This window comes from Pseudorca crassidens, chromosome 10 (assembly GCF_039906515.1).
Source record: "Pseudorca crassidens isolate mPseCra1 chromosome 10, mPseCra1.hap1, whole genome shotgun sequence".
Taxonomy (NCBI): domain Eukaryota; kingdom Metazoa; phylum Chordata; class Mammalia; order Artiodactyla; family Delphinidae; genus Pseudorca; species Pseudorca crassidens.
Window position 1 is genome coordinate 60,504,389 of NC_090305.1, and position 14,183 is coordinate 60,518,571.

A 14,183-nucleotide genomic window follows, 5' to 3' on the forward strand; every position below is an offset into this window, starting at 1 on the left:
GTTAAGAAAAGAGCCCATCCCAAGAACCCTATGCCCACGGCCCCTGTACTGATGAGCGCCGACATACTCGACAATGGCATCCCGATCCGCTATGTCCCCGAGCACCATGCGCTGAATGATGCTGTTGTGCTCCTCTTCCGAGAGGTTTTTATATGACACGAGGGGGATGTTATACTTCGTGGCTGGGGAAGGGTCCACTCCCTGAAGCCAAGGATGGTTTTCAATCTCTTCTAAAGAGGCCCTTCTCTTGGGATCTCTCTGTAGCATCCTTGTGATCAGGCTGGAAAGGAAGGTAAGTCCATTGTTAAAGCAAACTGCTGTGAGGGATTAGTAATGGTGGGTTACTGTATTTATCAGAATTGTTTCCTAAACTTACACCATCAATTTCATTACGTCCACTAGAGGTGATGGTGGGGCAGATGGGAATAAAGAAAGTGCCATCAGATTCATAAAATAAAAAATCACAACCACCAGATATACTGACAAGCCAAACACACAAATGCAGTTTCCTACCACCTACAAGTAACTCTAGGTACCAACATCTGTCCTTGAATTAACTGTGGCATGGTGGCGTACCCGAATCAGATACAACGATCAGCGACGACATACAGAATAGGGTGCATGAGCCAACTTCTGTTTCCGGAAGAATGAATGACCATCCTGATGAAAGCAACCAAAATGACATATATTTTTAGACAAATATTTTGTTTACAGGCATTGTGTTGGCAGGAAGGAAGGGAGGGAGGGCAGACAGAAACATGGACGGATGAACTACTCAGCAGGTAAAAACAGAGTAAAAGCAAGACTCTTAGGAGCAAATGACAAAGTTGGCCTTGGCCTGATTGTTTCTGCTTTTTTCTGTTTCCACACTGAGTACACGAAACAGAATATCACCAGAATATAACATGTACGGCCTATTGAAAGTGGGGGATGCAACTAGAACCCTTGCAAAGAACTGGGACCCCAGCTTCAGTGTGAAGATGAACGAGAAGAAACAAACCTACTGCTAAGATGTCAAGAGGGAAATCTGCTGCCTCAACAGTGCTGTGGAGGTGAGATGGGGGAATTTCTTCTAAGAACTTCTAACTACAAGCTGGTCCTCTCACAAGTTTGGGGTCCAAATTAATGATAGTATATCTGTATGGTACACATAGTGAAAAAGTTAATTTTAAGAGGTTTCAGGCTGGACGTGCCCATGGGCAACTAGTAGAAAAGCAAATGCAAACTGTTTCTCCAGGAAATGTAACTTAAAAGAACTGCCACATAATTTTATAAGAAATCTGACCTTGCAGTCGAAAACTACAAAGGAAACAAGGTACCACTGCAAGAACTAAAAGACACGATGGCAAAATCAGAATGCAAAGACATCAAATACATCTATTTCTACCAGTGAACACAATAAAAATAAATGGAATAAACTCTCCAGTTAAAAGACAATCCTCAGATGGGAGCATTGGTCAGATGGGATTAATCAAAAATCCAGCTCCCAACTGTTAAAAAAAGATGTACCTAAAAACAAGCCAATAAAAGATTTAAAGTAAAAGAATGGAAACCTATATAGCACATAAATGCTAACCAAAAGACAACTGGAATGGTGAGCTAAAACTAGACAACATAGACTGACTTTAAAGCCCAAAGCATTATTAGAGATAAATAGTGATACAAAGGTTCAATTCACCAGCAAGACACAACAGTTTTCAACTTGTTTGGCCCTAATAACATTCCCCCGAAACACCCAAAGCAAACACTGAGAGACTTTCAAGAATAAAAAAAATACATTTACAATGTTGTATTAATGGGGGTAATCACTTTTTTTTTTGCCTATAATATACTTCCATGTAGTGGAAGAATATCTCAGTAAGTGATAGATCAAGCAGTCAAAAGACTCAGAAGTAATTTTAAACATCATAATAAACAAGCTTAGTCTTAAGGACTTATACAGAACTCTGACCCCAACAATTAGAAAACATACATTCTTTTCCAGAACAAAAGGATTATTTACAAAAACTGACTCCATGCTAAGCCGTAGGAAGCCTTACCAATTTTAAAAAAACTAGTAACATACAGACTATATTCTTGGATCACAATGCAATTAAGTTAGAAATGAATAGAAGTTAATTAGTAAAGCTACACATTTGGAAATTTAAAATACCCCTCTGAAAGTAATAGGTTAAATAAACCCATGGAACCTATAAAATAATCAGAACTGAATAACAAAAGGACTATTAATCAAAACTAATGGGACGCAGCTGAAATGGTACTAAGAGGCCATTTATAGCCTTAACTACTACCTTAGAAAAGGAAAATTTATTATCTGAAACCCCGCTTAAGAAAAAGAACAATTAGCCCATTAAGTAGGCAGAAGGAAATAATACAGACAAAAGAATATCAATAGCATAAAACAAAAAATATAATAGTAAATTAATAAAGACAAAAGATAGTTCTTTGAAAAAGGTTAAAATGAACAAACCTCATGTAAGACTGATCAAGACAAAAATAGAGAATGCAAAAATAGAGAAGGCAAAAAAATCAGTGAGATTGAAAAAGGGCAACAACTCCACTAATTCATAGGCTTTAAAAATATAATTAGAGGGTTTCCCTGGTGGCACAGTGGTTGAAAGTCCGCCTGCCGATGCAGGGGACACGGGTTCGTGCCCCGGTCCGGGAAGATCCCACATGCCGCGGAGCGGCTGGGCCCGTGAGCCATGGCCGCTGAGCCTGCGCATCCGGAGCCTGTGCTCCGTGACGGGAGAGGCCACAACAGTAAGAGGCCTGCGTACCGCAAAATAAAATTAAAAAAAATAAAAAATAAAAATATAATTAGAGGATATTATAAATACTTGAGGCCACTAAATTTGAAAATTTAGGTAAAATGGACAAGCTCCTTAAGAAACAAAACTTACCAAAACTGACAGGAAAAAGGAAAAAGTAGGAAAAAGTAGAAACTGAATGGTCCTATGATTATCAAAGATAATCCTTCTAGGAGGGAGACACCAAGAAGAGGCTTCTAAAATATTAGAACCGTTCTTTATCTTAAGCTGGATAATGGGTTCATTTTATTACATACATATTTTATCCATTCTTTTGAATGATAAATGTCAATATAAAAAGAAGTTACTCTGTTTTAGTTTTTTTCAGAAGGGGCTATGGAGATACTCCTTGAATTACAAACATCTAACATGCACACAACATACACCCCCAGAGAGCAGCCTGCTTCCTGGGGTAGAGAATAATAATAGTAAGGGTATAAGGGGGAGGAGGAGGAGGAGAGTCATCAATATTCATCTTGTGCTACTTATGTGCTAAAGACTGAGCTACAAGCTTTATATACATTAATTCATTTGATTTTCACAATAACCCTGTAAGGTATGTTCCACCATTCTCCTATCATTAGTAAACTGAGAAACCAGTAGCTGAATCCAGAGTTGGAATTCCTAAATTCTTAACTATGGCCTAAGATGGGGATCCACTTGGAGAAAAGGTTCCTCAAGCTCAGATTTCCTTCTTATCAGCTGATGGGAGAAACTAGAAACTTTATTACTCTAGCAAAATCCTTTAAGTAGCTATCATCTCAGGTGACCTTATTTTAAAATATCACCATAATATCAAAGAAATACTGAACTTCCAACAGTTCTTTTACTCCATTATGAATTTATCACTACACATATCACAGTACTATATATATAGTACTTTAAATTCCCAGTAATCAGCTTGCATATACTTCTTCCCACAGTCACATGAACCAAAACAGAGCTCTTCAGTCAACTGGGGAGAGAAGTACATGAATAAAATTATGAGGCATGCTATGTAAATCCTAAAATGGTGTGTTGATGGTCTATTTCAGGAAAGAAAATTCCCTAACTCTTCTCTGGAATGTCAAATAATTCCAGGTGCAAAAAGAGAAAGTAGTTCTTATGGTAATTCTTCAAGTGAAAGTAACCCACTTCTCCTGGAGGCTGGAGAGGCATAAAATGGGTTTCTTGAAAACTGGCATATGTGAAAAATAGACTAATACATTCCATACTCCAATATTAAATTTCAATCATATTCTATGGTTAACTCCCCAAAACATACTTAACAAGAGCAGAAATATTGGGTTCAAAAATTAAAATGAACAAAGATACCCACATACTTTTTTTTCTTTTACTTACTCTTTACACCCTTTAGATACGTGGGATGGTACTGTATATTTGCAATCCATGATCATTGTCAATGTTTCACTGTCATTGGCCTCTTGAAATGGTGGCTGCCCACACACCAACATGAAAAGGATCACTCCCAGACTCCATATATCTACAAATCAAAGACATACTGTTAAATACTGAATTAGTTAGAAAACAAAAAACACTCAGAGGAGTAAAAGTAGACTAACAAGATTGTATTCTGAGGAGTCAAAAAACCTTCTACAAACAAATGAAAACAAAACATGATGATCCAAAACCTATGTGATGCAGCCAAAGCAGTTCTAAGAGGGAAGTTTATAGCAATACAATCTTACCTCAGGAAACAAAAAAAAGCCCAAATAAACAACCTAATCTTACACCTAAAGCAACTAAAGCAACAAAACCCAAAGTTAGTAGAAGGAAAGAAAGCATAAAGATCAGAGCAGAAATAAAAGAAACAGGGATGACGAAACCAATAGTAAAGATCAATGAAATTAAAAGCTGTTTCTTTGAAAAGATAAACAAAACTGATAAACCTTTAGCCAGACTCATCAAGAAAAAAAGGGAGAGGGCTCAAATCAGTTAGAAATGAAAAAGGAAAAGTTACAACAGACACCACAAAAACACAAAGGATCATAAGAAACTATTAAAATCAACTGTATGCCAATAAAATGGACAACCTAGAAGAAATGGACAAATTCTTAGAAAGGTACAATCTTCCAAGATTGAACAAGGAAAAAACAGAAAATATGTATAGACCAATCACAAGTACTGAAATTGAAACTGTGATTAAAACCTCCCAACAAACAATAGTCCAGGACCAGATGGCTTCACAGGCAAATCCTATCAAGCATTTAGAGAAGTGTTAACACCTATCCTTCAGAAACTATTTCAAAATATTGCAGAGGAAGGAACAGTCCCAAACTCATTCTAAGCAACTACCATCACCCTGATACCAAAACCAGAAAAAGATACAACAAAAAAAGAAAATTACAGGCCAATATCACTGATGAACACAGACACAAAAAATCCTCAACAAAATACTAGTAAACTGAATCCAACAATACATTAAAAGGATACCCACACCATGATCAAGTGGGATTTATCCCAGAGGTGCAAGGATTTTTCAATATCCACAAGTCAGTGTGATACACCACATTAACAAACTGAAGAATAAAAACTAGATGATCATCTCAATAGCTGCAGAAGAAGCTTTTCACAAAATTCAACACCCATTTATCATAAAAACTCTCCAGAAAGTGGGCATAGAGGGAACCTACCTCAACATAATAAAGGCTATATATGACAAACCCACAGCAAACATCATTCTCAACAGTGAAAAACTGAAAGCATTTCCTCTAAGATCAGCAACAAGACAAGGATGTCCACCCTCACCACTTTTATTCAACATAGTTTTGGAAGTCCTAGCCATGGCAATCAGAGAAGAAAAAGAAATAAAGGGAATAAAATTTGGAAAAGAAGAAGTAAAACTGTCACTGTTTGCAGATGACATGATACTATACATAGAAAATCCTAAAGATGCTACCAGAAAACTACTAGAGCTAATCAATGAATCTGGTAAAGTTGCAAGATACTAAATTAACACAGAAATCTGCTGCATTTCTATACACTAACAACAAAAGAGCAGAAAGAGAAATTAAGGAAACAATCCCATGTACCATCACATCAAAAAGAATAAAATACCTAGGAATAAAGCTACCTAAGGAGGCAAAAGACCTGTGCTCCAAAAACTGTAAGACACTGATGAAAGAGATCAAAGGTGACACAAACAGATGGGAAGATACACCATGTTCTTGGATTAGAAGAACAATATTGTCAAAATGACCATACGGGGCTTCTCTGGTGGCGCAGTGGTTGAGAGTCCGCCTGCCGATGCAGGGGACACAGGTTCGTGCCCCGGTCCAGGAAGATCCTACATGCTGCAGAGCGGCTAGGCCCGTGAGCCATGGCCGCTAAGCCTGCGCGTCCGGAGCCTGTGCTCCACAACAGGAGAGGCCACAACAGTGAGAGGCCCGCGTACCGCAAAAAAAAAAAAAAAAAATGACTATACGATCCAAGGTAATCTACAGATTCAATGCAACTCCTATGAAATAAATTACCAGTGGCATTTTTTTCAGATCTAGAACAAAAAAATCTTAAAATTTATATGGAAACACACAAGATCCCGAATAGCCAAAGCAATCTTGAGAAAGAAAAACAGAGCTGGAGGAATCAGGCTCCCCGACTTCAGACTATACTATAAAGTTACAATAATCAAAACAGTATGACACTGGCACAGAGACAGACTTACAGATCAGTGGAACAGGATATAGAAAGCCCAGAAATAAACCCATGTACCAATGGTCAATTACTCTATGATGAAGGAGGCAAGAATATACAATGGAGAAAAGACAGCCTCTTCAATAAGTGGTGCTGGGAAAACTGGACAGCTACATGTAAAAGAATGAAATTAGAAGATTCTCTAACACGATACACAAAAATAAACTCAAAATGGATTAAAGACCCAAATGTAAGGCCAGATACTATCCAACTCTTAGAAGAAAACATAGGCAGAACACTCTTTGACATAAATTTCAGGAATATCTTTTTGGATCAACTTCCTAGAGTAATGAAAATAAAAATAAACAAATGGGACCTAACTGAACTCAAAAGCTTTTGCACAGCAAAGGAAACCATAAACAAAACGCAATGCAACCCACAGAGTGGGAGAAAATATTTGCAAACGATGTGACCAACAAGGGATTAATCTCCAAAATATACTATCAGCTCATGCAGCTCAGTATCAAAAAAACAAACAACCCAATCAAAATATGCACAGAAGATCTAAAGAGACATTTCTCCAAAGAAGACATACAGATGGCCAAGAGACACATGAAAAGATGCTCAACATCACTAATTATTAGAGAAATGCAAATCAAAACTCCAATGAGGTATCACCTCACACGGGTCAGAATGGCCATCATCAAAAAGCCCACAAATGATAGGGGACTTCCCTGGTGCTCCAGTGGCTAAGACTCTGTTCTCCCAACATAGGGAGCCTGGGTTCAATCCCTGCTCAGGGAACTAGATCCCACATGCCACAACTAAAGATCCCGCATGCCACAACTAAAGATCCCACGTGCCACAGCTAAAAGATCCCTCATGCTGAAACGAAGATCCTGTGTGTGGCAATGAAAATCCCGCATGCCACAACTAACACCCGGTGCAGCCAAATAAATAAATAAATAAATTTTTTTAAGTCTACAAACAATAAATGCTGGAGAGGGTGTGGAAAGAGGGGAACCCTCCTACACTGTTGGTGGGAATGTAAATTGGTACAGCCACTATGGAGAACAGTATGGAGGTTCTTTAAAAAACTAAAAATAGAGATACCATATGATCCAGCAACCCCACTCCTGGGCATATATCTGGAGAAAACCATACTTTGAAAAGATACATGCAACCCCATGTTCTTTGCAGCACCATATACAATAGCCAAGACATGGAAACAGCCTAAATGGCCATCAACAGATGAATGAAGAAGATGTGGTGCATATATACAATGGAAAATTACTCAGCCATAAAAAAAGAATGAAATAATGCCATTTGCAGCAACACAGATGGAGCTAGAGATGATCATACTAAGTGAAGTCAGACAAAGACAAATATCATATGATATCACTTTTATGTGGAATCTAAAAAATGATACACATGAACTTATTTACAAAACAGAAACAGACTCACAGACTTAGCAAACAAACCTATGGTTACCAAAGGGGAAAGGTCGGGGAAGGGATAAATTAGGAAGTTAGGATTAACATATACACACTACTATATATAAAAGAGATAATCACAAAGACCTACTGTATAGCACAGGGAACTCTACTCAATACTCTGTAATAACCTATGTGGGAAAAGAATCTGAAAAAAGAACTGATATAGGTATAACTAAATCACTTTGCTGCATACCTCAAACTAACACATTGTAAATCAACTTCACTCCAACATAAAATAAAAATTTTTTAGAAACATAAAACCAAATTTTAGAAAAGCATTTATACCTCAAAGTAAAAAGATCTAGGGGAGAGAACTTAAGCCTCAGTCAGGCAGGGAAGGTATCTGTCGTACTCCCTGTTTTCATATTCACTTAAGACCCAAGCAAGTGCCAGGCACATAGGGAATGGTCAGTAAATGTTCAACGAAGAAATGAATTAATTCATTTATTAATGGCAAGAACATCAACTGGAAAGTACCTATCAAGGTTCCCAAACCAATGGACATACACTACCATTTTTCCCATTATATTATACACCAGAGATAAAACTAAGATACTAATACTCTGAGACATGAAAAGGGTTTTGCCTAAGGTCACGATTGTCCAGGTTGTTCTTAAACCTCAATCCTGGTCAGGTAACCAAATCATGTTACAGACAGGAAAATTAAAGCTCAGAGAGGAGAAAAATATTCTTGGGCTGGGATGTCAATGAGGAAAAAGACTGATTATGTATTACTTCAGAGGAAAGAACTAGGACTGAAGGTATAGTAACCAGAAGGCACACTTTGACTTAAACGGCAGATGCTACTTAATAAAACCATGATAACACTGGAAAAGGTAGTAAGTTTCCCATCACTTTAAGTATTCCAGCAAAGGCTGGGTAACCATCAGTTTAATCTCCTGCATAAGGCACTCCTGTACTGGCTGGAAAGCTGGACTAGCTGACATCTGAGGACCCTCTCAACACTAACCCCTATAATAACAAGTAACCCCCTACTTCTTGCCACTAAATAAAAAACAAAGCCATCACTCAGATGGAAAAATAATGACTCAATTTAGGAAGGCCATCACAAGTCATTCATTCATTCATTCCAGAAACTAAAGTATAGACATGATTACATGAACATGCATGTAACACGACATCAATTCAAGAAGCTTTCTAGACCATGAAAGGCTTAGAAGAGAGTAAGGGGCAGGCCACAAGGCCTTTGTCACCACATCTGTTAACACTCAACCTCTCTTTTCTTTTAAGCTTAAACACCCAAAATTATGTAGGTTCCATGAGAATTAAAACTTGTTAATAAAATGTCTTTTCCTTGGTCCAGATTAAACAGAGGGCAATAAAGAAAGAAACCCAAAAGTTACACACACTGTGATTTTTTTATATATACAATAAATTTTACTAAGGATGCTCCAATAGAAATTAGTGAAGGAGATGCGGAAATCTACTAAAATTAAAACATTTATATAAATGAGAACGAAAGGGACCTGAGGACCACTCAGTTCACACCCTTGGCTCTGCAGTGTCCCCAAGAGGCTGGCTGGCATTACTTGTTGGATGCATGAATTATCTTACTGCCCCAGGACAGCAAGGTGTCTCAGGGCTCCACTCCACTCATTGACCCACATTTCTTCATCTTCATTTTGGAATCCAGAGGGCCATCCCCATTCAAAGTCAAACAATCTCAGTAATGGTGGTTAGTTGCACCTGTTTTTTTAAATATTCAGTGAGAAGAATTTATAACCTCAATTCTAGGAATACCTTATTAAGATTTTTAAAAGGAAACTTATAGAGTTGATGTTTAACTTAAACTCTCTTTGTACAACGTGAACCTGCTATTTCTGGTCACCTGCTCCAACTCCCAAGCCACCACTGTGAACAACTGGCAATTACAATTATTCTCCCTTTAATGCGTGTGTCCTTCATTCTACAAAACAGTCATAACCTAGAAATTAACTGTAAAGTAAACCCACCTTTTCAATGATGTTCATCACACAAGGAGGGAAGCTTGTTTATAATATAAACATTTATATATATATATGTATATAACATATAATTATATACATATATACAATAATCCCAAAGAAAGAGGGGATTTTAAATGGCTTACAATACAAATGCATAATCATAAAAGTCAGGATAGTTAAAATAAAAACTTTCTTCTGTTGTTACAATATTGACAATGCCTAATGCTACTACTGTAACCAAACCTAACCATTAACACATATACATTTGAGATATAATAAATTCATATATTTCCATATAAATCCTAAAAACACAATAATTTTTATGAGTTTGGCTACATTATTTCTTCTACCATCTCATACTCTGAGGATAAACTAGTTTGGTTTTTTAACTTTCTCTACGCTAAACTGGAGATGATACCTGACAGTACAATTATACAAAACCGATGATTTAAAAATACAACAAATAAAATAAATATCAACTAATAATTACCCCAAATTCTAATCTGGTTAAAGAAACTTTCTTTTCCTGTTAAATATTAACCTCAACAGCAACGAGGAAGTCCAATTATTTGGAAATGTTCTCTTCTGGATCATTTGCCCAAGCAAGCTAACACACTCTGTTAGGAACTGCTGCATGGTTAGAAGAGTAGAAAAGAAAAACAACATAAATATATACACTGTTTCCACTGTTTTCAGTTAGGGTTCAAATAATTTCTGAACATGGAAATGCTTACAATTTGAGAAACTCAGAAATACAATTCTATGGCAAGTAGTTTCCAAAGCTAAACGACATGATTTGAAGCATGTAAACTGTTGAAGAACGGCAGTGTAACTGAGGGGGTAAAGTTTTGGAAAGGGCAAATAACCCTCTCACGGACACGACATTATTCAAGGGACCATTTATTCCATTTACTTATTTTCCAGGCTTTTTCTCTTCTTACTCTACTTTTTGTCTTTGAATCATTAACTTTTCCATCCTAGGGGCCAAAGGAAAGAGATAAAAACAGTCACTAAACAAACACGAAGTATGACTTTAACCAAGTTATTGAAAAATATGTTTCCCATCTTGAAAATGAGAATAGTTACTTCCTCTTAAAGCTGCTGTAGGCATTAAACGGATAAGAATCGAATCCATGGTTAAGTATTCAGGACAGAGACCGGCACACAGAAAGCACTCCCAAGGAAGCTGCTGCCGCCCCGCTCTCATTCACCTGTGCCAGGCTCTGTCTAGGCACAGTGAACACAAAAATAAACAAGACACCCTTGCCTTTTTGGGGCTCCTAATTCACTGTGAGAAACAGACAGCAGGTAACAGAAACAGAAAGCAGGTAAGCTCAAGAAGGCACAAAGCCAACACAGCGAAGAAAAACTAAGAGACTGGGGGGAGGCAGGAGACACAAGGAAGGCCTTTTAGTAATTCAGGTTAAAAAAAAAAAAAAAAGGTGATAACTCAGGAGTTTGGTTCCCAGGACTACACATCTGGTGTTACAGGACTAAGAATGGAGTCAAGAAAGATCATCTATGATATTTCACCCAAAATAGGGGAGGGAGGGGGTACTTGTCTTAATAAAAATTCATTTTAGTGGATATTTTAAATTACCTTTTCCATAAAAAAAAATAACTTGCTAATAAAACTACAAACTCCCAAGGCGTAGATCATAGCCTAAGCTTGAGATCCTAGGACCACAAGGGATCCACCAAGTCTGTAATTGGGGGCGGGGGGGAGGGATGAGTAGGGAAAGTTAGATAAAGAGCATGGAACGGGGACTTTACATTATTTTCATTTAAAAAAATGTCAGTGGAATTGTCTATTCATACTAAAGGTCCACAGGTTAACAAACATCAACCATCTGAAAAATCAAACTTAATGTTGATACTACTACCTGAAGCACATGTTTTTATTTCAGACCCAGCTATAGACCCTTGGTTAATAACAGAAAAAGAAAACATCACTTCATAAATACAGTTCCTTTGGTTAAAAAAAAAAATCTTCCAACTCATGGAAGGGGAAGGAGTAGAAAGATAATGAAGTTAGTATAAAGGGTGGGAATTACCGGTCCCCTTACTGGCTCTCAAGGTAGCCAGAAGTAAGATCACAAGAATGAGCACTGAAGTCTCATCTACTAACATTCAGTAGGTCAATTCATCATAATACAATTGAATTATGCTATCTCTAGGGTTGGAGGTGGAGTTTATGTTACTAAGTTCATTTAGGCAGGCTAACAAAAGATCAAAATGAAAACAAAACAGAATAAGAGTGATTACTTTGAGGAAAAGTAATTGCCAAAGGGCGTGGAAGGGAAAATGTCACAACTACTGAAAGGTTTTCTGAAAAATAATTTCTGAAGTGAATTATCTAGACAGCAAAAGAACAAACAGGGATTAGAAAGTAATAAAAATGGGAAGACCAGAAGAAAGATTTTAAGTAGAACCCTCTATTTTTTCCCTCCGGCTTTCTTTTATCAGTGTAGCCATGAGTCACGAAACAAGCAACAGGAATAGAATGTTCTAAAACCACTACAGATGAGCTAGGGACCAGCACCTTTTATAACACCACTCACAACTGGCAGGATTTATGCAATCACTTTGCAGTTCCAACTACGGTCACTAGCAACTGACATATGACCCAATACTAATGTTAAAGGGAATGTTTTCTTAGAATAGCAAGTACTGTTGCAGAAGTGTGTAGGTCCCAGGAGTTCTATAACAAAACCTAGAGCCTTTGTTTCTTGTATGATATTCAGAAACCTAATCTCTACAGTCCACTGATGTGAATTCCTATCTACATAGTAAGAACTGCTCACCTGCATTCAAAATCACCTAGAGCTCTGGTTTTCAAGGATTCTTTCTTGCTCTGAACAAGATCAGTGGCTGCTTCTACGGGACATAACTAGAGACCGTTCTGAAAGTAGAAAACTGTCAGGTCATTTGAACTAATAGTGTAAGACTGAAGCAGAAGAGGAATGAAGAATGTGGACATGTCTTAGGATAGCTCTATTATTTCTGGTTTTATCAACACTCTAGTTGGAAGCAAAGTTGTATTATTTAACAAGGAATCACTTCTTCTCTTTAAAGAAAAGAGTGAGAATGAATGTCAACATCTCATACCTACTTGAAAAAACTTCTTTCCCAGACCTGAATCCACCTAAATGTGCCTTGGGGACTTCAAAAATCAGTGCTGCCCAAACAAAGCTTATCATCTTTTACCCAAACCTATTTGTCCTCATTTGTATTCTAACTTGGTCAATGACACCTTCACCCACCCAATCAAAGCTCGGGAGACCTCCCAGACTCTACACTCCGTAGGTCCTCTGACTTCCACGTCAGGGAGATCGTGCCAACTCCAGTATGTGCTTAGACACAGCGGTTTCCACCACTGACCCTGACGTTCCCTGAGGTCTCCCCACACTGCCCTCCAACCTGGGGAGCTGGGCCAGCTGGTGACTTCAGCATGACCACAGCAAGCTGTAACTACAGATGTTCTCCTGTCCTCCTCCACTGCTCAGAGCTCCGTGAGTGCAGAGTATGTCTCCTGTACCCAGGCAGTCCTGCTCGACACAGGTCTGCTGAACGGAGTGAGCCTGAAACTATAAAACAAAGTAGTACTTCTGCAAATGCCGTTTGGGTAGAGCCCCCAGGAGGCAGATGAAGCGGAAGTTTGAGGTACAGAGGCAGTGAGCAGCTAGTGAGAGGGAAAGGAGACTAAGAAGGGCTCGGGGTACAGTGCGGGGGTGTGAAGGTCAATGAGGACAAGCTGCAGTGTCAGCTGTTTAAGGCCTTATGCAAACTTGTTTTTTTAAGTCGCACGAAAACAGAGAAAAGTTCAAGAAGTCAAAGGTTATCAGTCACACACTGTGGGACTATACACGTTCGCACAAATCCACACCAGACAAGCAGCAGACACTCTTCCTACTCGGCATTCTTTCCTAAGTCACTTTACGAGCCTGATTTTGACACCAGTTAGGAAGTGAACTTCACAGATGAAGAAGGAAAGATAAGACAAGCTAAAACACAATAGTTGTGTGATTTCTTTCAGTATAGCCTAAGGAAAAGAGCATGCCTGGGCTAAAGCGTCCGAGACCTAGGTTGGCCATTGAATTAGCTATGTATTCTTGGCCAAGTCACCCAACTTCTTCACATCTTAGATTTCTCTTCTTTAAAATGTGGACACCACTACTTCTGGTACTTTCTGAGACGTTCACAGGGTGTCTGGGCAAACAGTGCTACATGTATCACTGCAGAGTCTGCAAGGATCATAAATGGTCACACACCTTTAG

General features: G+C 38.2%; 1 protein-coding gene across 1 annotated transcript in view; it reads right to left on the bottom strand.

Annotated features, from left to right (window-relative positions):
• SNRK (SNF related kinase) overlaps positions 1–14,183 on the bottom strand; it is a 189,713-nt gene that overhangs the window by 33,179 nt on the left and 142,351 nt on the right. Inside the window, exons 17-18 of the mRNA XM_067753883.1 lie at positions 4,152–4,293; positions 68–280 (exon numbers count right to left, since the gene is read on the bottom strand). Of these exons, the coding sequence (XP_067609984.1) occupies positions 68–280; positions 4,152–4,293 (355 nt within the window). The remainder of the gene's footprint in view (positions 1–67; positions 281–4,151; positions 4,294–14,183) is intronic.